At 42.6% G+C, this 26,551-nt stretch overlaps 1 protein-coding gene and 4 non-coding genes across 5 annotated transcripts; 4 read left to right on the plus strand and 1 right to left on the minus strand.

Annotated features, from left to right (window-relative positions):
* Nucleotides 1–4,224: 4,224 nt before the first annotated feature.
* LOC148663225 (U7 small nuclear RNA) lies at nt 4,225–4,280 on the plus strand. The gene has a single exon (XR_015938936.1). It is a non-coding gene; the product is annotated as a U7 small nuclear RNA (small nuclear RNA).
* A 306-nt stretch (nt 4,281–4,586) lies between these two features.
* On the minus strand, nt 4,587–4,898 carry LOC148663226 (histone H4-like). Its single transcript, XM_088633029.1, has one exon. It carries the CDS (start codon nt 4,896–4,898, stop codon nt 4,587–4,589), a length of 312 nt encoding a protein of 103 aa, XP_088489155.1.
* Nucleotides 4,899–5,675: 777 nt separating this feature from the next.
* Nucleotides 5,676–5,763, plus strand: trnay-gua (transfer RNA tyrosine (anticodon GUA)). The gene is given in 2 exon segments: nt 5,676–5,712; nt 5,728–5,763. It is a non-coding gene; the product is annotated as a tRNA-Tyr (tRNA).
* A 2,650-nt stretch (nt 5,764–8,413) lies between these two features.
* On the plus strand, nt 8,414–8,487 carry trnan-guu (transfer RNA asparagine (anticodon GUU)). Its single transcript has one exon. It is a non-coding gene; the product is annotated as a tRNA-Asn (tRNA).
* Nucleotides 8,488–26,230: 17,743 nt separating this feature from the next.
* Nucleotides 26,231–26,303, plus strand: trnav-aac (transfer RNA valine (anticodon AAC)). The gene has a single exon. It is a non-coding gene; the product is annotated as a tRNA-Val (tRNA).
* The last annotated feature ends 248 nt before the right edge of the window (nt 26,304–26,551 follow it).

The raw sequence follows: 26,551 nt of genomic DNA on the forward strand, positions 1-26,551 counted from the left end.
AGGAAGAGGCAGCCCAGGAAGTCGGAACCCCCTCCCCCAAGGCCCAGGAGCAACTGGAGGTCCCCCAAACTCCTGGAGAAAGGGAAGAAAAAAGCCTTCCCGAAATGGTGGTGGAGAGTATCCTCAAGGAAGACGAGGATTACTTTGAAGCCGCCCTGGAGCCGGGACTGATGGTAGGGCTGGACCTGTCCAGCATGTTTACCTTTCAGTCCCCAGCGAGACCTGGAGGGAGCCCAGCATATTCCCCCCAGGACCCAAACAAGAGGAGTTACATCTAGGCTAAACAGTGCCCAGATGTAGAATCCCAAGTTTTCCCCACTGTAAGCACAAAGAGAGGAGGTTCAACTTTCACTTGTTTAATCATGACTGTGAAACTTATCTTTCTAACAACTAACGTGAGAGGGCTAAGAGACCCGGTGAAAAGACGGGGAGTCTTTCATGATCTGGCCTCAAAGTCTTTCTCAGTTTGTTTCTTACAGGAGGTCCACCTGAAGGATGAAAGCGACAAGCTGACATTCAGCAGGGAATGGACGAAGGGAGAATCATGCTGGAGCGTAGGAGGGGTCCATTCTTCCGGAGTGGGAATCCTCCTCGGAAACCCAGAGATGACGCTGGTTTCCTCCTTCTCGGTGGTGCAGGGCCGGATCCTGGTCGTAGACATCGACTGGAGGGGGCAGAAATTGAGAGCAATTAACGTCTATGCTCCGATGGAACCCTCTCTCCGGAAGGAAGTGTTTGCTGACCTGGCCAGCTGCTGCACCACCAACAGACAGGTGGTGCTTGGCGGGGACTTCAACGTCGACCGGGAGAAGGGGAGCGACGCTAGCTCAGCAGAGCTGGAGTCGCTACTCAAGCAGTTCTCCCTGGTAGACGGTTTCAGACGGTGCCGCCCTAACGACGGGAAAAACTCCCGGGGAGTGTGCAGCCGCCTTGGACTACATCTTTCTGCACACGACCTGCTCCCTGGAGTCGGCGACGGTGTCCCCGGAGTGGTATTCCGACCATGAGTGCGTGACAGTGGTGGCTAACACCAACCTGCCGGCATTCGGTCGTCGGTATTGGAAGCTGAACCGGGAGATATTGGAGGAAGACGACTTCAGGGCACTGTTCAGTAAAGACTACGCAAGCTGGGTCGACATGAAGGATGGCTACAGCTCCGTGGTGGAATGGTGGGAGTTCATGAAGGACAGGACCCGAACGCTGGCGCAGACGTACTGCAGACGGAAGGTGGCCAGGGAGAGGAAGGAAGCTGCGCAACTCCCGAAACAACTAGAGGAGGAGTACAGCTTGGCTAACAGGGGAGGAGCCTTCAATTCAGCCTGGGCATGGGACCTGAAGGAAAGGATCCGCAAGCTGCACACCAAGAAAGCCAAGGCTTTCCTGGTCAAGGCACAAAGGGAGCATTATGAAAATAATAAAACCTATTCCTCTTATTTCTTCAATCAGGTCCGAGAAGCCCAGAAAAAGAGGGTGATCTACAGCCTGAGACGGGGAGATGGAGAGGAAGTGCTGGACGAGAGTGACAAGGTAGAAGCGACCACCACTTTCTACAAGGAGCTCTTTTCAGAAAAGCAGACAGAGGTGAAGGCAGGTGATGCTTTTCTGGAGGGGCTGAAGGCACGAGTACCAGAGGAGGTGAGGGAGGACTTGGAGGGTCCAATCACGGCCGAGGAGCTGAAGGCTGCGCTCTTGTCCATGGAGAATGGCAAGGTGCCGGGACCGGATGGACTCCCCAAGGAATTCTACACATGCTTCTGGGACACCCTGGCGGCAGATCTGGTGGAAGTGGTGCAGGAGATCTTCCGCGGGGGAAACTCGGAAACACCATGAGGAAGGGCATCACCTCCCAGCTCTTTAAGGGAGGAGATGCCGACGACCTCAAAAACTGGAGGCCGATCACGATGCTCTGCATGGACGTAAAGATCCCGTCCAAGCTTCTGACCGCCAGACTGAGAACCGCCCTTCCCCACATCATCCACAGCAACCAGACGTGTGGGTGGAAGGGCGATCCGTCAGCTGGAACCTCCAGCTGACCAGAGACACCAGCGCCTGGGGCGAGGACCGGAATATGCCCATGACTGGACCAGGAGAAAGCCTTCGACAGAGTGAACCATAGCTATCTGTTTAGGGTGCTGGAACGCTTCGGTTTCGGAGAGAGTTTCAGCCACTGGATTAATATACTGTACTCTGACATAGGCAGCAGAGTCAACGTGAAAGGAAACCTGGGGGATTTCATTCCCCAGGAATCCGGAGTATGACAAGGCTGCTCCCTTTCACCCCTTCTCTATGTTCTTTTCACAGAGCCCCTAGCAGAGGCGGTGAGACGGGACCCTGTCATCAACCGCCTGGAGATACCGGGAGGTGCGGGGGAAGCCCTGAAGATCTCCCAGCACGCTGACGACACGATGCTGTTCCTGAGGTCGGACAGGGGGCTAAGAAGAGCCCTGCAGGTCATGGAGCAATACTCCAGAGCCTTGGGGTCGAAGCTCAACCGCCGAAAGAGCAAACTGAAGTTCTCCGGGCCCTGAAAGCACAGGACGACGGAGCCGGAGGGTTTCGAGCTCTGCACGGAGCCTCTCAAAATACTGGGGGTTTCCTTCAAGAGCTAGGACAACGAGACCATCAACCGGACCGAGAGGATCGCCAAGGTGAATGCGATGCTGGGTCTGCGGTGTACCCGCTGCTGGCCAGACTCAGACGAGAGCTGCAAGGGATGATCTTTGGCTTCGTCTGGGGCGGCAAGTACGAGTACATCACGAGAAACCGGATGTGTCAGCCGATCGAGAAAGGGGGTCGAGATGTCCCACATTTCCCCCTGAAACTCGACTGCATCTTTTTCTGCAACTTCTGTCGGGCGCAGCGGGAGCCCATCGGCCACAAGTACGAGTACTTTGTCAGGCTGTGGCTCTCCGTCCCAATGAGGCACTTGGTCCAGTGGTCAAACACTGGGCCCAAGGCAGAAGGCGACCGAAGTTCTACATCCGCGCTGTCAAGTGGAGCAGGAGGTACGAGGCCACGAGACAGCCAGAGCTCTGCACCAACCACAGAGACTTGTACAAAGACAAGTCTGGGAAAGGACGCAGCCCAAAGAACTTGGAAACCAACTGAAGGACCTCAACTGGATGGCTGTACACAAGAGACTGGCTACCAGAAAGGTCCTCTACAGACACTCGATCTCCAGGAATCCGCATTGCCCCCGGTACGCGTGTTTTGTCGAGGAGACTCAGGAGCACGTGTTCTGGAGCTGCCTCTTCGCCAAGGCGGTGTGGGGCAGAATGGACAACATTATGCAACTCCTGGGAACGGATGCAGTGCTCAGTTACCAGTACATTCTGCTGGGGGCTGGCACCCACCGGACTGGACAAGGGGACACAGGACCTGCGGGGGCTGCTGCTGTCCCTCACAAAACAAGGACTGTGGAAGGCGAGGAACACTCTCATCCGGCACAACATAAAGTGGGGGGCGAGGGAGCTGGAGGAGAGGATCCTGGCGGACCTCAGGAGGAAGACGAAGCACCACATCACCAAATGGGGTTACCCCACGGCGAGGGAGCGCTGGAAAGGACTTTGGGCCCTATACAGGGATTAAAGGACAATAGCAAGTGGTAGGTTTGGAGGGACTCTCTTAATTGCGCAAATCCGCCCCCACTTGCAAAGATTGATAATGAACAATCAATCTCCGTTCCGCCGTTGTTTTTTATTACATGGAGTGCTAATATGTGTGAGATGTTCCTTTTGAGATGTTTTTTTTTTGCGGAATAAAGTATATTTTGTAGAACAAAAAAAATCTTATGACAAGGTTTACAAGTTATCTGTTGAACTACATTCTAATAGGTGTGGTCACATTCCAGGTCATTTGTTTACGTTTTTGTTTCTGCAGCAACTGTTAGATGAAATGTGCTAATATGTAACCTAACTCCAGTGTGAATAACTAGAAGAGGGGAGCAGCTCCATTCCAGACCAAGGGAGCTTTGGGAGTGGCTGGGGCAGATCTCTCATTTGCATATCTGATTTGGAAATATAACACTAAACCCCCTTCTTGCATGGATTTAACTTGCACCCAAGAGTCCCCTACTGTGTATTGCTACTTATTTTTTTATGATAAGTGGTGATTACCAGTTGACAGGTTTTATTTGTTGAATTATAAATGGTTTTGTATTATCATCCTGAATGGCCTGTACTCAAGGTTTGGTAGGGTATGTGTTTTCATTTCATTTACCAAATTGAATTTTTGCTCTTTTAGTATTTGTCTAGAAGGCTTTCTGAAGTCAGGAAGCCCATTTATTTGGTGAAAAAAGATTCTGTATTAATATTAATATTTCTCATACAACATAAATAGGGTCTTTTATGAATAAAAAGATCTTGCACTTGGAAATCTTGATAAAGCTGTGTGCTTCCATACACTCTAGCAGTTTTGATTCCTAATATTTGACCTTAGGTGTGGGAACGGGTCTTTTTTGCAATTTGATTTCCAATTGATCAGCACGGTATAGAAAATAGACCCATAAAGCAACCTCAGCAGTGACAAATGTCACTGGGTCACTTGGGTTTATACGTCGGGGTCCGGTAGTGAAGCTCCTCTCCTGTTTAGCCTCCGAAGCCGTACAGGGTGCGGCCCTGGCGCTTCAGCGCGTACACCACGTCCATGGCAATGACGGTCTTCCTCTTGGCGTGCTCGTTGTAGGTGACGGCGTCGCGGATGACGTTCTCCAGGAACACCTTCAGCACCCCGCGGGTCTCCTCGTAGATCAGCCCGGAGATCCGCTTCACTCCCCCACGGCGAGCCAGGCGGCGGATGGCGGGCTTGGTGATTCCCTGGATGTTGTCACGGAGAACCTTACGGTGACGCTTAGCGCCTCCTTTCCCGAGTCCCTTTCCGCCTTTGCCTCTTCCAGACATCTTCTAGTTATCAGCTGTGAACACGACACACACTGCTCATCTTTGATGTATAATAGACATCTTTCTTTGATGTCTATTATACATCAAAGAAAGATTTTTATAGGTGTAGAAACTAGTAAATAAAGCCAATGATTTGTTTTAGAAACGTATTCTTAAAATATACAATTATTCACACCTGAACAATATGTAGTTCAAATTATACATTATATACAATATAGTATTCAAATATCTAATCATCATAAAAAACACAACTAGTAAACTTCAGTTACAAATTCTAGTAACATGGCAATATATATAGTAATGACAAACACAAACTAATTACATGAACACGCTAATATTTAACTCAAAACCACATTTCGATTCAAATATAAATTTTTAAAATTTACAACTTCTTTATTTCCACGAAAATATTATTAATGTAGCACAAACGCTACTTTCTAATAAAGACAGAAAGAAACTGTTTGTTTTGTGTCTACTGGTGATCCTCCTCTCGATACTAATGAAATGTTTAATATGATCCCTCGAGAAAAAAAAGGAATCAATTTCCACCTGGAATGATTGATGCCCCATCAAACATTTTGTAATATCCCTGGAAGTTTATACTGTAGAATCCTGGTTCGTGGCTTAAATTCAAGGTAAATTAGGAACGAGTTAAGGAACTCGGAAACGAGACTAAGGAAACGAGTTGGAAACTTGATGTCGAAGTGGGATTTAAATCACCCATTTCACATTTTACTTCATTGGGCAGTATGTGCCAGAGAGCAATGCCACAGCATCCCTTCGATAGCTCAGTTGGTAGAGCGGAGGACTGTAGTGGGGTCAACAGGGAATCCTTAGGTCGCTGGTTCGATTCCGGCTCGAAGGAAGGTGCTTTTCATGTAATTTAATCAAAGAGTTAAAAAAGCGAATCTTTTTTATTCAGACATTGATCAAAAGCTCAATAATCGACTAAGCAAAGGCTCCTGTTCCGAATTCAGCCCACGTCTGATTGTCTTTTTTTGGCCAAGATCTGATCTTTGAATTAAGGGACTACACTGTCTGCTTTGTAATTCAAAAATACATACAAATGTCAAGTTTTTTTGTAGATATAAAGGTGTTCTCTGTTTTCAAAGGATAGTTACTTAATTGGCATAATGATTTGGTATTGATTTTGTATCGTTGTATTATAAAGTTTGTGCTTTCTGTGTTTTTATCGTATTGTGAACTTATTTTTTAAACAAATGCTTGCAAAGGCAAACACGGCACACATCTGTTTATACCAGCGGTGAATTGTACATTTTTATTAAGTACAAGCTACTGTGCACTTCTGGGAGTATAACAGGTTCGATATAAAGTGGCAAAAATATAAAAGGGGAAAATACCCCAGATTGCGTGTAAAGCCCTCGTTGTGACTGTTATAGATAAAAATGGCGTACTGTGCACGAAATTTTGCAGAAACACAATCTGATATTTTGATAATTATTATTTTAATAATTTTATAAGTATGAGGCCCCGGATCCAAATCTTCAGTTCTGATTTTTTAAAGTGATATCTTTCCTTCCTGTCGTGGAAGTCACACGATGTGAGCAATTGTTTTTTTTACGTTACGATCCAAAGAGCCTCAGACTCACTGTAACCAAACCAGGATAGATTCTGCTGGGAGCCGGGCTGAGCTCATTCTCACTCCCTGTGCTGAAAACAGAATTAGCTCTTCCCAGAACATCGTCTACAGCTGCTGGATTGTGCTCTGCATCTTACTGCTCCGGCAGTTACTTTGACGAAAGATAAATCACTTGTGCGCTTTTAACCTTCTCGCAGCTACGGGCTAGACTGACGCTCACGATATGAAGGCACCCGCTGGTATACCTTCTCTAACTTTCAGTCGCGACAGACTTTGCTTTTTAAAAAAAAAAGTAGATATTGCCCTGAAAAAGCATTAGCTTTATCAGTTTTATATTAATCTATTTTGAATCAAAGTTTGATATTTTGTTTTATTTTTTATTGCATTTTACATAATAATAATAATCATCATCATTATTGCTTACACTTATATAGCACTGTTCTGGATACTCCACTCAATGCGCTTTACAGGTAATGGGGACTCCCCTCCACCACCACCATTCTCCTGAATGATCACAGAGAGTCAGGACCTCGGTTTTACGTCTCAGCCGAAGGACGGCACCTGTTTACAGTTTAGCGTCCCCGTCATTGTACATTGTACAGCAGTACAGTTGATGTTCATGGACTGATGCACACAACTCCAGTGATAAAGCCCTTTTGTAAATATTGTAGAAGAATGTTAAAGGGCGAAACAACGCTCCAACCACATGAATGGTAACAAGAAGGATCGTGTTCTTATTTAATATGTGCTTTTGAATTGCCTTGTCAATACACACAGGCTTTAGAGATGGACAAATAATTGAGTGAATCAAATTAGTTTTTGTTGGTCGTCTGTGTCTTCATAACTTTGTAGGTGAGAGAGAGGATTGCGAAAATGTGCAGGTGCTTCTCAGAAGTGCGTTGGTGGTATAGGTTCCTTTAAATAACTGAGCCAGTGCATCCCCAAATCTTCTCAAGATGATCTGTGATCTGGTAACACATCTCCTGAAACTAACATTCGAGGTAGGAAGTGTGCTCTTAAACACCAAAACACTCAAAAAGGAAGAAGCAGATCTCTGTACACAAGACGGTAGTGCGATATTAGAATTTCAGAGTTCTTAACGGATTCAGGCTCCTTCTCAGAGGTCCTTGCTCGCCAAATAACTTCGCATCTGAGGAAGAGCACCACGGAAAAAACCCAATTCAACAAGAGAGCGCGTTGGTTGCTCTTGCTCTTAATGCAAGGAGCTGTTTTTTTTTTCCTCGCAATAATAATTATTAACCAGAAACAGCAGCCCAGGTAGGTCGCATTTGTGATTATGTTTTCTCTATGAAAAAAAAGACATTTTTCCGTTGCACGATTTCTCGTTTTTTATCAAAGCGTACAGAAATAAAAAAGAAGAAGAAATAGTGTCGCAAAAGAACTCTGTCGCCCTTGGGAGATGTCAAACGCATTGGACATGAAAATGGCAGATAAAAGTCAGTTCTCTTCGTTTCTCAGTGTCGGGGCTGCTATGTAAAAGAGGCAATTTGCTCTGAGCGCAGGTTCAGCGCTTACTGAACGCAGATGTCAGTAGCGGTGTGTCCAAGCGGCTGTAAAAGGTGAAGGTCGTCCTGTCACCGTAGCCTAGTTGGTTAAAGCGCTTCTCTATTAAACAAAAGAACCGAGATTCAAATCCCAGCCGTGTCTTTCTTCCTATCTTGTGGTACAGAACGTATCATTTCGGGCAATCACAAAGGGCTTGATTTCGTTAATTGCATGTGTTCATTTCCTTTCTGGAAAACTTGTTTTTGATGAAATTCACACAGCTTGCGAAAAATGAAATTCAATTATTGGTTATCAGTGCAGAAGAAATATTACAGGCTGGCAAAATAAACGGGAAGAGATTTTTTTTTTAACCGAAAACTTGTGATTCGAGAAATGACCTTACCAATCAGTCTCTGTGGCGCAATCGGTTAGCGCGTTCGGCAGTTAACCGAAAGGTTGGTGGTTCGAGTCCACCCAGAGACGGGGTTCTTTTGCGATGTAAACGTTGTCTTCAGTCCATTGGATTTCTCAGCGAAACCATAACCATTTTAATATTTGCAGGAAATGCGAGTGTTTAACACGTGTCAGGGTCACCTGGAAATGTCCAATAATGCCCAACATTGCAACTCCCCAGAAAACCATATTCAGTCAAAAGAAATTATCGTCGAATCTTCATTTATACTCCAGTTGAATCCTCTGCTGAAATATTTTAAAAATACAATGCAGGTTTGTTTGAGAACTTGACAAGCATTCTTACAATAGCACTGTGCAGTTGGATTTTGATATTTTGACATATTTACCTTAATTTGAAACATAAATACTATACAGTCTATTGTAATTTTAAAATATGTTAGCTGAGGATGCAAAGGCGTGAAAGGGAAAGGTCAAAGGGTATAGTAAAAACGAGGTTAGGATTGGTGGAGGTGGTAGGGGTGTTGATGGTTTTTCTCTGAAGAGGATAATTGAGTTTTTTATCTTTCTCTGAAGTGAGAAATTGGAAGAGTTGGGAGTTGAGGGATCTGATGAGGTTAGTTATAAAAGGAAGTTGATGTGGAGCTGTTAGCCATAAAACTTCCTAATGTCTTTGATGTTGTCATCAAAGATAAACTGCAGTAAGCAAAGATAAAAAGAAAATTATCTTTTCTTACTGTCCTGTCTTGCTCACACCTGAAGAAGGCTCCACGGCCAACACGTTGTTTCCTTTCTTCTCTTTTCAGCATGTAATAATCCTTTAATTTTTCCTTTGCAGCCTACGCATGCTGACACAGCTACTCACCTGATATATAACATTCCTATAATCGCACTATGAATGTCCACTGTGGGTATTTTTTCCATTATTATTTATTTTGGCATTGAAGCATATTTTATGTAATACTGAAGTGTCATATTCACTGAAAAACATATTTTTTCATTTAGAAAGAATTAAAAAAATATAAATCACTATGAATTACATTTAACCTGCTCTGATCTAGGTTTTCTATATACTTTAACATGCCATGTTCAGCATGTCACAACACAGAAATGCAACAGTGAAGTTTTGTAATTACAAATGTTCGTGATGAGTGATTTTGTCTCTCTTACCTTAGTGTCGGAATACTAAGATGTTTTGGTAACGAGGAAGGAGGGAAAAAGTAATTCAGCAGAAGGGGTGCTATTTTGTTGACTATAAATCCTCACATGCCATGTTCAGAGGGTCATATTAAAAATAATTTTCTTATACTTCATGATTTTCATAATTTGTTACATTGTGACTCACACCTTTGTGTCTCACACCAGGAATTGAGAGAATATTTATTGGGATGGGAACCACTGGTTTTAGCTGGGGATTTAAATTCTCTTTTAGAAAGAGAAGGCAGAATGAGGGGTGAGAGACAGGTCCAATTTGATAAATCATCAATATTATTGCAAACGGTATGTTAACGGTATGTAAAGATTTTAAACTGAAAGATGCCCTCAAACTTCATAGTCAGGGGATGGCAGGTTTCACATGGCACAAGTCTAATGGGACCCAAGCCTCACGCATAGATTTTGTTTTGATACGTGATTTTACTTGCACAACTGCAGGCTTAACCCCTGTTTTTTTCTCTGACCATTGTTTACTGTCATGTACACTTGCTATTCCAACGGTTGTTACTGTGGGGAAGGGTGTGTGGAAGCTGAATATTTCACTTCTGGAGGATGAGGAAGTGAGGAGCAGGTTCAGGGAAAGATATAAGGAATGGCAGTCTTTGTATGACCTGTTTGGCACAAGAGCACAGTGGTGGGAGGAGGTGAAGGAGCGTACAAAAGCATTCTTCATAGAGATGGGGAGGAGAAAACAGGCTAGGATACGAAGGGTTGAAAACGGATTCCAAAAGAGATTGCAGAGGTATGTTAAGTTATTAGAAGCGGGGTGGGACTTCAGTGAGGAAATCAAAGAATTAAAGAATGAGCTTTTAAATCTCTCTAGAGAAAAGATTAAAAAAATCATGTTTCAAAGCAAAGTGAAAGAGATTCTTTTTCAAGAAAAGGGTTGCAGGGAGGGGACTAATGTCAGCATTGAAGGGACGAGAGGGGGTTTTGCAAACTTGTATGGAAGACATGTTGACTGTAGCTGAGGATTTCTATGGGGAGTTGTTTGGAAAGAAAGAAGTGTCTAAGGATTTTTTTAGAAACATTTGTGCAAGTCATTCCAAAGAGTGTAAAAGATGATACCGTGTTATCAAAAGGCCTTTCTGTAGAAGAGTTAATGGAAAGTTTGAAGACCTTCAAAACGGGTAAAACTCCAGGGTTGGATGGTCTACCCATTGGGTTTTACAGGGCCTTTTGGGATAATTTAGCATTGGATCTTTTAACCATTTTTAAAGAATTTGAGTTTTTAGAAGAACTGCCGGACAGCTTTAAGACGGGAGTTGTGATCTTACTATTCAAATAGAATGATCGCACAGACCTGGCAAATTGGCGACCGATAACTTTATTGAATTGTGATCTTAAACTGCTTTCCAAGTGTTTAACGCTTCGATTAAAATCTGTCCTGAGTGAAGTCATTCATCCAGATCAAGCTTGTGGTGTGGCAGGGAGGAGGATCACGGACAGCCTAATACTGATTAGAGATACCATAGGTTATGCGAGAGAGAGGAATATTGGATTAGCGGTCTTAAACTTGGATTTTGAGAAAGCTTACGATCGTATCTCTCATGAGTATATGTTTAGAGTACTACCAAAGATGGGGCTTTCAACCAGGTTCCTCACTTGGGTAAGGTTATTATATAAGGGTATAGGAAGTAGAATAATGATTAATGGAAGCATGTCAAATGTGGTTAATGTGAATTGCGGTGTTCGCCAAGGCTGTCCGTTATCCCCACTCCTTTTTGTTTGCTGCATAGAACCACTGGCACAAGCCTTAAGAATGGAGAATGGGATTGAACGCATTAAAATCCCTGGGAGTGGGGCCCAAGAGGTGAGAACTGTACTATACATGGACGATGTAAATGTTTTTTGTACAGATTATAAGGGAGTCAGAAATAGCTTGGAGGTGACAACCCAGTTTTGCGGCGCATCAGGGGCCAAGCTGAATAAAAATAAATGTGTGCTGATGCAATATGGAAACTGGAGTGAAGAGGAAAATGTGGGAATCACAATTCTGGAGGTCAAAATGGGAGAGAGTAAAGAGGGTGGTTGTAGAAAAAAAGGTGGAAATGGGTGGAAAAGGAATGCCTGAACTGTTCACTTTCCTAATGTACAAATATGTATCATTACATTTGTCTTTAGCGGTAGGGAACAGGGGGAAAGTATCCTTTACGTCTCGCTTTTTGTGTGGTTTTTATTTAAGGACATTGAAAGTTTTAGAGGTCCCTTTAACAGCACCTGTTGCTTTTAACCTCCCATATTCATATTTTATCATAAAGAAATTTTTAAGGGAATGGAATTTGGAAAATGAGGCCCTGGATGTGTTGACAAGTGCAAGAAGGTTGGAACTTGTTGTGCAGGGTAGAGGTGCAGTATGTCATATTCGTGGCCTTGTGGCTGGGGATCCCAGCCATGTTTGGAAAAGGGTTGGCCACACAGTTTTGTTGAACAGACACAGAGACATGTGCTGGTTGATTGCACATGAAGTTTTACCAACGAGGGCTGTGATGTATTCGAGAGGCATGGGGAAGACATCAAGGTGTCCAGTGGAAGGATGCGGACAAGAAGAATCCATCCGGCACGTCCTGTGGGACTGTGGCATCGCAAAAGAGGTGTGGACATTGGCTAACAGCTGGATAAGGTGCTTTCTGGCTTGCGGTATAAGTGACCCCCAGGTAGTGCTCTATGGATATGGACTTGAGAAGCTATCGAAATCGGAAGAAAGAAAAGCCTGGCAGGTCATCTGTTGCCTAAGGGAAGCTTTATGGAAGACTAGAACTACATTGGTATATAGAATGGAAAAAACTCCACCTCTGTCAGTGATACAGAAGGCTGTCTTATTTGAGAGACTACATTTTGATCCACCGGAGAAGATTTGGGGAGAAAGAGACTGATAGGGTCTGGAAGTTTACATTATGGTCCAAGCTTGTTGCAATCAAATGGTGATGGATCACAAGTCATGTTTTAGCAGGTCATGTTGGGAACTTTTTTTGTGATGCCTCTTGCCTTGCACAAAAATTGTCTAGTGTTTTTATTCTTTGCTTTTGTATCTTATTTAATTTTATGTAGAACTTAATAGTGTAAGTTGTTATCGCTTGTGTATCAATAAAAACTTTAAAATTTAAATTTTGTGTTTTTTTTATGCAGAAGCTGGGATTCTTTCGCTTTTATAATAATAATTATTATTATTAGTGGATTATTGGAGTTAGTGGTTACTATGCTAAACTGGCGCGAATGGCGCTTCTATTTCTTCTCTCTGCTCAAACACTGCTGGGCAAAGCTTAAATTAAAACCCTTTTTCTAAAACATTGAGTGTGAGGGGTAACAGGTGGAGTTTAAAGCCAAATAAAGGGCTGTTTTGGATGAAAGCAGTAGATTGGGTCTGATCGAGCTCGTTACTCATCACTCACGCAAACTCCATACGTGCGGTAAAGAGAAGAGTACAGATGCAGCCATTCAAAATGGGTGGGGTATTTCGCGGCATACCCCGGTGGGCGTGTCGCGGTGTCACGCAGTATCACGCGGTTAATCGCGTCATTTGACGTCATTGCCGGAAACTATCCGGCGTCACCTTGTAAAACCGCCAGGGGGAGCATTTTCCTCTCATGTACAGCATTTGAGCTTTTAATTTTAAACTGTGTATTACAGCATATTAATCATCAGTCATTAAAATGTTGGTCTATTTTATGAAAGCAAGATTGGTCAGTTGGACAAAAGTACACAACCTACCTTTATCAGAAATATATATGCATCAAAGCCTTTACCGAAGATATTACTAATAATATTAATAATGAATGACTTTGGACAAGCTGTATACTCAAAGCATAATTTCTTTAGCACATTTGTACAAGCACTTGGAATCTGTCCAAGCCATACTTTGTCAGGCATTTTGTTTTACTTCAACGGGCTTAAAAACTCCCTTGCTTTTAACATGGCGTTTCATAATTTCTAACTACGAAAATGATTTAAAATGCGACACTTATCATTCAACTAGAGCTCAAAATATCACAAGGATCCTCAAGAGCACAGCAAAGACTGTATTAAAAGATACTTGTATGTATCAACGCTTTCTTTTCCGTATACCAGATTTTATGGAATCACTTCAGAAGGGTGTCAGCCAGTCAGATTCCAGGAATCGGTACTTTAAAGGAAAAATACACACCGGTATTCCATTTCTCCCTGACGATTTTAAGCATCCAAGTATTTAACTAGCATGTGAAATAGCGTGTGAAAAAGTGGTAGTTTTAAGCTTTTCTGCTAATATAATATGGAATCGCGTATCTAAAAAATTGAATAACGATATGATTATATTCGTGTACTGCGACAGAGCTGCATAGGGCTGTTTCGCCTCTCTCTTCATGTGACTTCCCTTATAGCCTACTGGTCTATGTGCCCGATTACCAACTCACGGGTTGTGTGTTCAAATCCAGCTGGTGCTGGACATTTCTTTTAACAAACATTTCTTCGAAATAATAGAATAGCGATAGTATGGACAATCAATTGACTTTTTTATTTCAAAATATCACAACATGATCGATTCTAAGTCATTTTTGATAACAATGAATAGTCACCTTCTTCCCTTCTGACAACGGTCCCTGCTTCTGCTTCCTGCTTCAATTGTGTGTGTGTAATAGAGTAAATTTTTATAGAGAAATGGAGGCTGGACAGTATGCGTTACAATATACACATTTATATTGATTTAAATCATGTTTTGATTTAAATCGCAAACGTGTGTTTAATTATGTGTTTTTTTATCATAATCAGGCTAATGCAACATAAATTGATACAGTATCTTTGTCTTCTAAGTATCTTAATAAACTTTCAGCATAGCTTTCTACTCGTTTAGATTTATATCTCTTGGGATTTTGGGATCAAACGTGGAAGGATTAGGTTGTAATCGTTTTTATTTTTCAAGTACGTTTTAGAAAAGTGTAATCTATACCTGCCCAGGCTGTACACCTTCCTTAACCTCGCCTTTCACTCCTGTCCTGCTCTTCCCCGCGCACCCCAGCCGGGTGCTCTTCGGCCTCGGCCCGGGACGAATGTATATTTTGATATTTACACCCGGCGCGGCACCGAGGGAGCGTCTGCATTTATAACTTTTTCTTTTTTTTTTCAGCATGGAATAAACCTGTTACTTGATTCATATGGATGCCCGGTTCCACCAGGGATTCAAAACATTTTTTATTTTTTTTTATATTTATTTTTATTTTTTATTTTTTTTTTAATCGGGTATCAAAGGGAATAGGCAGTATAACCCTGTTCATGCACAAACTGTGGCATGTTACATTGATTTGGGTGTCTCCTCTTGCCAGAAAGCTCTAAATTGCATTTTGAGCGCGGTTTTTGACTTTTTTTAAATTGCATTTTGGGCACAGACAGCACATACAATGGTTAATGAACTGTGCCAAGAAATTTAAAATGGTATTCTTTAGGTGTGAGGGTAGGAGTGGACCGCAGCAGGCATAATCAGCAAACCAGGAAAACAAAGAACAGGACAGGTGAGATGTGTATCCAGAAAGCGAGTGATCAGAAAAAGGAAATGGTGTTACACCCAGGTTTTCGAACCCAATTGTTTTAACTTGCTAATGCATCAGACACATTTCCTGGCGTATTGTGTTTTAAATAAAATAGGAGTGTCTTTACCTGGCATTAGCTCATCGGTATGGTGTAAGTTTTATCTGTACCATACCATACAGTATATAGGTACAGAATTCAAGCTGCACCACTGTATCGCTTTGGTAAGGAGACGGACAATGACCAAAATCACGAAGACTCTCTCACACCAAATAATGAAGATGAAAAGAAACGGGAAGTCAACACGGGACAATGTACAGCAGTTGGCTTCGATGGACATCTTCGTTTCTGAAAGCACAGTGAGACGGCATTATAAAGGGGAGAGGAGGCAAAGAGAATCTAAACCGAGGATGATTCAAAGGTAAATAAATTTCTAAAAATACCTTTCTTGCATGTAAATACAACTACGCACATTATTTTTAAAGCTAACTGCTGATCTCTTTTTTTTCAAGTCCTATTGTGCGAGCTATCAACAAACTGACCGATGAAAATGATGAGCTACCGGCGATGCAAGTCCAAAGACGGCTATGGGCTGACCTCGGTGCGAATATTAGCCCGACATCGATAAGAAGAGTACAAAGGAGGCTTGGATGGAGATACAGAAAAACCAACACATGACCCATGATAAGGCTAAAAAACAAAGAGGAAAGACTTAAGCAAGCGCTCCAATGGATTGAACAGGGGGGGGCATTTCAGGATGTACTTTTCACCAACGAAACAACAGTGTCTCTGGAACAGTTTTCAAAAATGGGGAGATATGTGGACAAGCCAAAACCCAAACATCCACTGAAGGTTCACGTCTGCGGGGTATATCTAGAAGAGGCCCGGGACCACTTCTTATTTTCGAAGGAATTATGGACCGTGTATTCTTCGAGGAAGTCGTGGTCCCACAGCATGCTGCCCCACATATCAGGGAGCAGTTTGGATCAAGGCACCGTCTCTTTCAAGACAACGATCCGAAACACACAGCAGCATGGGCGAGGCTCAGAGCAGAAGGAGTGAAATGTGTGAAAACTCCAGCCGAATCCCCAGATCTAAATCCGATAGAGATGGTTTGGCATTCGTTCAAAGACTACGTTCGGAAAACTGCTAAGCCCGTCACAAAGCAGGAACTGATCGATGCAATCTATAAATTCTGGGAGGAAGAACTGACCGAACAAAATTGTAAAAATTTTATTAACAGGCTGTTTCGTGTTCTTCCTAGGATTGTTGACCGGGGCGGGGGACATTTGGGAATGTAAGTCTGAGAAAGACAGTCTCACGTTTGTGGACAATCTGTCCACAAACAAAACATTCCTGTTAGACAAGAGGAATTGAAAAAAAACAAATTTTGTCAAATAATTTTTTTGAATCCCCGGCGGAACACATTCCATAAGAATCAGCGCTTTACTTCGCGCTTTACAACCCTTACTTTGTGCGACTGGAAAAGAATTAGTGATCGGATCAACAAAATGCATTCGTAGAAGGAGGCGCTCTTTTCCTCTGGTCTAACACTCTGTCCACAAACAAAACATTCCTGTTTGACAAGAGGAATTGAAAAAAAACAATTTTGTCAATGGAAAACGGTGTGTGTGTCTCTCTCTGCTGGATGTCCCTCTCACTCTCTGCTGAATGAATAAAAGCATTTTATTAAAAACGCGTTTGTGTTTGTCTGGTATTTACTTTGGTCCCTTTTAACTGTTTTTCGATCTACTGTATTGCTTTGAGATGCCACTTTTAAAGGTGATATGTAAAATAAAGTTTTTTATTATTGTTATAGAGAAACATGATTAGATTTTCCTTGCTTCAGAAAAAAAGATCTAAAGTCCTACACATAACTTTCTTAATTCGATGTATTTAAAGCAGTGAACTACTGTAGGTGTAACATAACATTCAGAAATACAATCGAGAATAGTTTTGTGGTGTTTGTTTAGATGAAACGTTCCTAAAACGTATAACGTAACAAAATTAAAGAGGATTAAAATCTGTAATCTTTCCACTTGTACTGTATGTCATCGGAAAGTTTCTGCTTTGTGTAAGGATGGTATCAAAAAGCAATCTTAAGTGGTGAGTAGCTGTGGTCAATGTATTTAAGGGACTTAAAAGTAAAAGGAGATGCTTCATATTGCTTGACTAATTTTAAAAACGAAATTATAAATGCAGACGCTCCCTCGGTACTAGTATTTTAGTACTTAGTACTAAAGTACTAAGTATTTATTTTAGTACTAAAAATAAGATACACTCTACAGACATTCACAACGGTGACTGTCAGAAGATAAGACACAGCGGCTCAGGCACCTGCTGAATGGAAAAGGGGCACTTTAATTTTCTGTATGGCTAATACTAAAGCCAATACTAATATTCAATACTTTAATAATCTTTTCTGTATGTTTAACAATAGTGGGTACTGGCCTTATTCGTCCCTGCTCCCGTTGTTAGGTGTTAATGTGTTGTTAAGTGTGAATTTGTACCTGTTTCCCTGAGTTCTCGCTTTTTTTCTGGAAAACCATAACTCTGGTCTTGTCCAGATTGACTGTTGGCGCCCAGGTCTGACAGTGCTGCTCCAGCAGCGCCAGGTTCTGGCGCAGCCTCTGTTCTGTGGGCGACAGCGGGACCAGGTCGTCTGCAAAGAGCAGGAACTCGATTTCCATGATTAATGCAGATCAGTAAATCAAGGGACAAAACAATTATTGCGCCCGGCTCCTCAATGGGGTTTGACGTGCTAATGCGTTGGTTTAACAGTCCGGGTGTGGCAAGCCTCTAATGTCTCCCGACTTCGGCAAGAGGCACCCGCCTTTCATTGGAAGACAATGAACATTCTAGCCGTACATGTGAATATAGCATAAATACACAAAGGGATTGGGTGAGCTCCCATCACAAAAAAAACTGCGAACCTGCACTACAGCGACCACAGTACAGTATGGAGACCAAGACCTTTTACGGGAAGAGACGGGGTGCTTCTGCCGCCCCAGCTTCCAAAGAGCGAAGGGTAAGCAAATACAGCAGACTTCATCTGAAATACGTGATTACAGCGTATATTACAAGGTATTATTGCCGTTTTGAATTTTAAATTCAATTATAATTATTTCTTCGTAGCCTGTTCTTCAAGAAAACACGGCACGGGCGAAATGATCTACCACCAGGACAGTAAAAAAGAAAAGTTTATTTTGACTTCTGTTCCGCGACTGATGAATACTACTGTGTGACTTTATTTCTTACATGAATTATGTTATTTTGCCACAGGCCGTGGGTCTCTGCTCTCGGCCACTGGCCAGGGTGCCAACCTGTAGAAGCAGCATCTGTGTGGAGACATTTCGGCAGCAGCGGGAGCAGTACGATGCATTACTGGGGAGGACTGGGAGGCTAGAGACACTCCTGAAAATGGAGAGGAAGGAGACAGTATGTTCCAGCAGTCAAACAGTTGAGCAGCTGTCTCCCGAAAAGTGCCTCTCCCCGCCGCGCAGATTGCAATGCCTGGCGGAAGCTCTGCCCCCCGCAGAGCACACACCGCCTCAGGACACTCCATCCCGGCCTCTCCGTTCACCACCGCATGGGAATTGGTTGATGCTGTCCCCCCCGTCTATCTCCCCCCAGGAAGCACAGCGGAATTCACAGAAGCCAGTGGGACGAATAATTCTCCCAGATGTCCAACTGCTACCCATCACTCAGGAGATGGAGGGGGGGTTGTACTTGCAGTGCATCGGCATAGACGGGAAAGCAAGAGCCGACCGCTACGCCGCCCTCATGTTTCGAAATCTTGTGACTTTTGAAATTTACTGGGGGTGGACCACGTCTGTAAATTTCGATGGGTCCAGAGGCAAAAGTGCCTTGCCTTGCAATCTCCGGGAAACCATTAGTAGCATGGTGAATCGGAGATTCTCAACCCTTACTTTGTGTGACTGGAAAATAATTCGTGATCGGATCAACTAAATGCTTCGTAGAAGGAGGTGCTCTTTTCCTCTCGTCTAACAGTCTGTCCACAAACAAAACATTCCTGTTAGACAAGAGGAATGTAAAAAAACAATTACGTTTGTCAATGGAAACCTGTGTGTGTGTCTCTCTCTGCTGGATGTCCCTCTCACTCTCTGCTGAATGAATAAAAGCATTTCTATTAAAAACGTGTTTGCGTTTGTCTGGTATTTACTTTGGTCCCTTTTAACTGTTTTTACCATCTACTTTTTTGCTTTGAGATGCCACTTTTAAAGGTGATATGTAAAATAATGTTTTTTATTATTGTTATAGAGAAACATGATCAGATTTTCCCTGGTTCAGAAAAAAAGATCTAAAGTGCTACATCTAGCTTTCTTAATTCGATGTATTTAAAGCAGTGAACTACTGTAGATGTAACATAACATTCAGAAATACAATCGAGAATAGTTTTGTGGTGTTTGTTTAGATGAAATGTTCCTAAAACGTATAACGTAACAAAATTAAAGAGGATTAAAATCTGTAATCTTTCCACTTGTACTGTATGTCATCGGAAAGTTCCTGCTTTGTGTAAGGATGGTATCAAAAAGTAATCTTAAGTGGTGAGAAAGCTGTGCTCAATGTATTTAAGGGACTAAAAAGTAAAAGGAGATGCTTCATATTGCTTGACTAATTTTAAAAACTAAGTTATAAATGTAGACGCTCCCTCGGTGCCACGCCGGGTGTAAAGATCAAAATATACATTCGTCCCGGGCAGAGGCCGAAGAGTGCCCGGCTGGGGTGCGCGGGGAAGAGCAGGACAGGAGTGAAAGTGGTCAGGGCGGGGTATAGGAAGGCGTACAGTCTGGGCAGGTATAGATTACACTTTTCTAAAACGTATTTGAAAAATAAAAACGATTGTACTGTATCATACTGTATCAATTTATGTTGCATTAGTCTGATTATGATTAAAAAAACACATATAATTAAACATGCATTTGCGATTTAAATCAAAACACGATTTAAATCAATCTAAATGTTTATATTGTAACGCATACTGTCCAGCCTCCATTTCTCTATAAAAATTTACTCTATTACACACACACAACAGAAGCAGGAAGCAGAAGCAGGGACTGTTGTCAGAAGGGAAGAAGGTGACTATTCATTGTTATCAAAAATGACTTAGAATCAATCATGTTGTGATATTTTGAAATATAAAAGTCAATTGATTGTCCATAATATTGCTATTCTATTTTTTCGAAGAAATGTTTGTTAAAAGAAAAGTCCAGCACCAGCTGGATTTGAACATACAACCCGTGAGTTGGTAATCGGGCACGTAGACCAGTGGGCTACAAGGGAAGTCGCATGAAGAGAGAGGCGAAACAGCCCTACACAGCCCTGTCGCAGTACACGAATATAATCATATCGTTATTAATTTCTTGAGATACGCGATTCTATATTATATTCCCTTTTAATCAAATTCTAAAAGTATGCTTGTTGACTCCGGTATCACGTTAGTTAAAGACTTCGATGCTTAAAATTTTTAGGGAGAAATGGAATACTGGTGTGTATGTTTTCTTTAAAGTACCGAGACCAGCCATATACTGTATGTTTAAGTTCCAAAATTAATATCGTTTATGGCCTTCACACGCGTTGCAGTATGCTCCTATTCTTTTTATGCTCAGGCACTAAGATTTCCCTTCAGTGGTAAAATTCCATATTCAATACTTAAACGGGCACATATTTAAGACATTAAATATACATATACATACTGTATACAGTACAGTTTGCATACGGTAATATGTTTATGTTCCTAAATCAATCTCTTTTATGAGCATGTGAAAAGCATGGTGGATCGATTCTCAAAAATTACTGTACTTTGCATGATTGGAAACAAATGCGTGATTGCGAAATGCTGTGGTGTTACTTTTACAAAGACGGTCAATAAAAAAAAGAATGTGGACCAGGGCAATACTTTGAGTTTACACTTACAGCTTGTCCAAGGTCATTCATTATTACTACTATTAGTAATATCTTCGTTAAAGACTTTGATGGCGACAGCTCAAACATGAGAGGTTGAGCTTTATTAGCTCCACCTTGCCGAAATTCTGGATACTATTATTTTGCTTGCTGTATTATAGGTGAATTTACGGTAACTAGCAGTATTTACCGGTAACTCGCGGTAGACTGCGTACAGAAAAAAACAAGTGTTCCTCTGACTTAAGCATTTTTTTTTAAAGGCAATACATTTCTTTAGCAGGGTGTGCCTTGTGTTTACTTTTCAGAACTTTGATTTTCTCTCTCTCCTGTATCAGTAGGAGTGTACATTTCAAATTAAGTTATTTTTTAGTCAGTTCCAATGTCTTCCTTTCAGTTCAGCTCCACTTGTGCTTAATAAACATTTGGAACAAAGTTGGAGCTCAGCTCATCTTGTGCTTAATCCAGTTCACAGGGCTCAGCACTGTTGTTGTACTATTTAGCCCGAATTGCAGGGGACTGTGCATCAGAACATTGCATCTGATAAGTAGGTTAATTCATAGGCCATGCTAATTACTTTCTCTTGTTTAAAATTAGTCAGGAAATTTAGTTTAAATATAGTTTTTAAATGTAAGAATTGCATTGAGGCTACAATTCACCAAATGAGGGATACTCAATTGCAATAAGTCACAAAACAAATGAGAACTGCTGCTGTGGGCTTGAGACAGGACACTACTGTATTGATTTGACATTCATTTATTTTTAACAGAACTTAACTGAAAATTAAACTTATAAAACTACCTGAGCAAATATATACAACAATTATTGTTCGTCTGACCTTCTCAGAATCAGTTCCAGCATCTTCCTTTCAAAGTGGGGAAGTGCTTGCTGGCGTGTTGTTTTGCTAACTCATGCTTATCCTTTATAACGGTATCTTCTGACACCTTTGCACTATCCAACTACATTACAATACCAGCACTATAACAGGAGTCATAAAAACACAAGAAGCCACATTGAACGAGTCATTGGATCACAGCCACAGGACAGAAAAGGGACTGTAAACCATCATAAATCACTTTTAAGATGCCGAGTTTTTTCCTTTAACATACTTGGGTGCCACCTATTTCCTCCTCATCCCTGCTTTCCTCCGATAACCACAAATACGGAGACCCATCACTAAAATATTTAACAAATCTATCCAGTTGACTCCTCGATTTTATAGAACACATAAAAGCCTCACGCTACATTTATATAAATAATAGCTTAAGTTCTGTTCTCTTCACTCCCTAGCACCTTAAACTTCACAGCTACTAGTAATGATTAACATTCAACATAATAAGTAAGTGTCACTTTTGTAAATACCCACATTTATTAATAACGAAGTTGATTAATGTGGTATGAGTGTTAAGCAATTTTAATTAAATATTACAATGTTTCCAAGCGACGGACGCATAAATTCAGTACGTGGTAACGATATTATTTCCCCTATATTCTGGAGCCTTCTAATGCGATTCTTCGTTACACCAAGTACGGTACTAAGTTGCTCAAGCCATATTAAGAGGTGGTTTAAAATAATTCACTAGTTTAGTCACTTCTAGAGGGCAACAACTATTACTCTGTGTTCGTTGCAATTGAGAACAGGTTTAGTACGGTGCTGGACTAAGCACAGCAGCAACGTTCGTTGCAATTGGACTTAAGGTGGAGCACAACTTCAGACCACAGCTGCGTACTAAACACGGGTTGAACGCCTGTTAGTACTTCACTTTCAGTTTGTTGCAATTAACCCCTAGACTTTGCACTATGAAGGTGTAAATCAAGCTCAAGCAGAGACAACCCATTAATGGCTTTCATAACTTCCATTAGTCTCCACCTCTGTCTTCCCTAACTCATTCTTGATCTTCCTAAACTAGGCGTTTAACTGAAATTCAGCCCAATGATACTGTTTAGTCTGAGAAAAAAAAATATAATAAGCTCTATTCCTGACAGCCTGAAAAGAAACACAGATTCCTATAGCCTCAACTGAGCAAAAGAGTCCGTTTCTGCACCTTCTGAAGTATTATTTAAAAAAAAAACACCAGCACTGGCTGGAGAGGCTGTGGGTGTCCGGGCTCAGCGGTTATATAGGACAGGACTCAGCGCGCAGCAGGTGTGACTCATTGCTCTGCGCTGCCCATGCGGAATGCGCGTCTCCTCCCTCCACACGCCACCGCCTCGCTAAACCGCCTTCATACTCCCCAGCGGCAATAACATCTCCATTTATTAAATTTATTCTTCCATCTTAACCCAGAAAACTCCTGGGACGTTTCTGTGAACCGCTAAAGCTCTCTCTGTTGGTGGTCACAAGTAGAAACAATGCACGAGCTGAAAGCAGGAAGTCAAAGCACTCCTCCCTCACTGTATATCTGGGTCCTGACTTCCGAAAACTCCTAAAAGTGAATTCCCAGAAAGCCATATTAAAGTCTCCCATCCGTTTGTTTCAAATACATAAATTAGATGAGTTTGGGTACTTTTATGATGTATTTTAATTGTTTGGCACTGTACCTTGTTAAATATGTTACAAGCAAAGTTTATCAACTTCATGCGAGGTTTTGCGTGGATACAAAAACATTATATGATATCTATAACACACGTGAATAGTGAATCTGAATTAATCAGAATGCCTCGCAGCACCAGAATTGTTATTTGCGTATTTTAAAAATACATCTGGTGCATCTGAAGACAGAATAAAACCCAGAACTGTAAAAGGACGACAGACCATTAAACTGTCTGGTGATATTGCTGCATGGGGCGCAAGATCACAATAGAACACGTTATTGTAAAAAATGTTTACATTCGTGAATTAGTATTTTTTTTAATTATACCAAATGTCCGTTAAATAATGAATTACGTTTATCAGACCATAAACACTATTATATGAAAAAGAAAAACATTTACTATATATGCATTTAACTTGCTTTTTTAAAAAAAACATGACAATACGGTAGATAAAAATTGTTGTTCAGCGCTCTTGTATTAAATATACTCTACCAGCCTTTTAAGTCATGTGTCAGAAATAAAGTGTATAAAATTCGCTAAATCAAACAAAACACAAGCGCTACGAAAAATAAAAAATGTGTTTATCCTGCAATTTTATCTTGCTGAAACGTTTTTTTTTTTCTGTGGCACTAACGGGCTAACGGTTAGGATTCCTGGTTTCCTGATTACATAGAAATGTGTCTCTCTTGTCTTACGGTGTCCAAATGACCAGTTCAGTGTAGAAAGGAGCAGGGTAAAACACCGGGGTAAAGTTAGCTTGAAGTTCGAAAACGATTTTGCCACGCCTGTAGCGTTTACACGAAACCTCTTAGAATCGCGAGAATACTTGCTTTGTGCATAAAATACATTGTGAATGCTTTCTCAGCCTTTACTTTTTCGTTTATATTACATTTCTTGGACCAAGCACGAATAGTCTTTTGTCCATATCTTCGCAACGGAAGCACAGAACGCCTTCAAACCAATTGCATTTTAAATACCACGACGTGGATATTTCCACAGCCTCTACATCAAAGTATCAGTGAGCTAATTATCTTTTTTTAAACCTCCGGTTTTTCATCGATGCGTAATTACGCACTAACTGGAACCCGGGGGACCGCTGTATACACAAGTTCACAACGCGAGAAATACTGTTCAATACGGCTTCATGCGAAAAACCCGTATATGACCATAGGCAACAGAATAGCGCAGTCTCAAATTACTCAGACTGTAAGCACGGGAATAAAGCTTTGTCTGAATTCTGAAACCCTTCCTTTACGTCCAGTTTTCATTCAGGTAAGAGTCAACTTAATACTACTGACAGCAGGAAGATGAAAATATTCTTTACTCAGCAGCTTATTAAAAACAGCTCCCATGATGTTCATACCGACTTTTTACACAGAACACTGACACAGCTTTGCGTTCTGAATCTCTTTTTCTCGTGTGTTTATTTAATCTGGCACAATGTACTGGGATAGGGGTATTCTGTTCACAAACCAATATCATTTAAACCACAGCACCCACAATGCTGCAAGTAAGTGTTTTGCACACTAAGCAGAGAGCGATGTCTTCCTCGTTAGTATAGTGGCAAGTATCCCCACCTGTCACGCGGGAGACCAGGGTACATCAGGACATGCATTGAAGTGAAAGCAGGATGCGCTGGGACATCCACTGTGCAGATCCCGCCACACTAAGAGGTGAGTGGGTCTGTTCGATCACAGCGCTAGGCGAACCCCCAAACAGTGTGCGTGGCAACAAACGAAACGGGCCTGTTTCCGCCCGGTTTCGATCCGGGGAAATCGGGCCCAGTAGTGGCGGGATCTGTACAGTGCATGTCGCAGCGCTTCAATGTGCTTCCTGATGTCCTACCCCGAGAACAGAAAAGACAGCATCCACAGCAACAACAGCTCAGGTCTCTGCACAGGAGCTAAGCTGCCCTCATCTCCTCTGCTCTGCGGCTCCTGCGGAGTGGAGTCCCGCCTGGAGCCGTGTTTGCAGACGGCGGCTCCCCGCGCCCTGTCTGTGCGTCGTGTCCAAGAGCTCCTGGGAGGAAGAGAGAGCCCTCCCACTCGGGGGCTTTTCCACAGTCTATGTGAGGAGGGGCGGGTGTGTCCAGTAGCTTATCGAGCGGAAGCCTGGGGCGGCGGAGAGCTGTGATCGTGCAGACCTTGAGGTGTCACCTCTTTGTCTGCTTTCCCGCCCCCCCTCCGCCCAAGCTCTGCTCCAAAGTAGCCCGGCAACCCCTCACACCTGCACGTGTCACAACCTAAGGTGCGGTCATGAGACACCCATGGGGTGTCGTTCTGTTCTTGCTAATTGTTTCCTGCCCGTCGCAGGCAGGAGTCCATGCGAGGAAGATGCGCTGGACAGAGCTCAGAGGGCGCAGCTGGGTTGCTTTCCTTCTGAGTGACGTTCCTGCAACACTCTCCCGCTACTCTTGGTGCGCTCATGCCACAACACAGCAAGGCTGGAGCAGGTGGCTGTGGGCTTTGCGCACCGCCGAAATAGCTCAGTTGGGAGAGCGTTAGACTGAAGATCTAAAGATCCCGGGTTTCGGCATTTTGTTTCATCGCGCCCTTTGTTCCTCTCTCCAGCGCCCCCTGCCTAAAGTGACGCGTCCCTTTCTCAGCCCGAAACGCAAGCGAGACACCAGCAGCGGTCCCTGCAGGTTTCCGTAGTGTAGCGGCTATCACGTTCGCCTAACACGCGAAAGGTCCCCGGTTCGAGACCGGGCGGAAACAGTCTCGTTTTGCACCCTCCTGTACTTCACAGAGGTCTTGAGCGACCGGTCATTTGTTCCCAATGTATTTCCGGTGCCTTCGTGCACTCTTGTACCAAACGCACGTTCCTTCTGTACGCGGAGCCGATCATTTGCAATTGGGCTGTGCCGACAGACCAGGACGAGCTCTGTCGGCTCAAAAGCAGCGCAGGACCTGCAAGAACAACAGAAAGATTAGCATCCAGCGGGGGCCTCTTAGTGAGCCCAAGA

The sequence above is a fragment of the Lepisosteus platostomus genome, chromosome 5 (genome assembly GCF_059453375.1).
Source record: "Lepisosteus platostomus isolate fLepPlt1 chromosome 5, fLepPlt1.hap1, whole genome shotgun sequence".
Classification (NCBI taxonomy): domain Eukaryota; kingdom Metazoa; phylum Chordata; class Actinopteri; order Semionotiformes; family Lepisosteidae; genus Lepisosteus; species Lepisosteus platostomus.

Excerpts from the sequence above, each read along its gene's own strand:
- LOC148663226 (XM_088633029.1), bottom strand. The coding sequence starts at position 4,898 with ATGTCTGGAAGAGGCAAAGGCGGAAAGGGACTCGGGAAAGGAGGCGCT.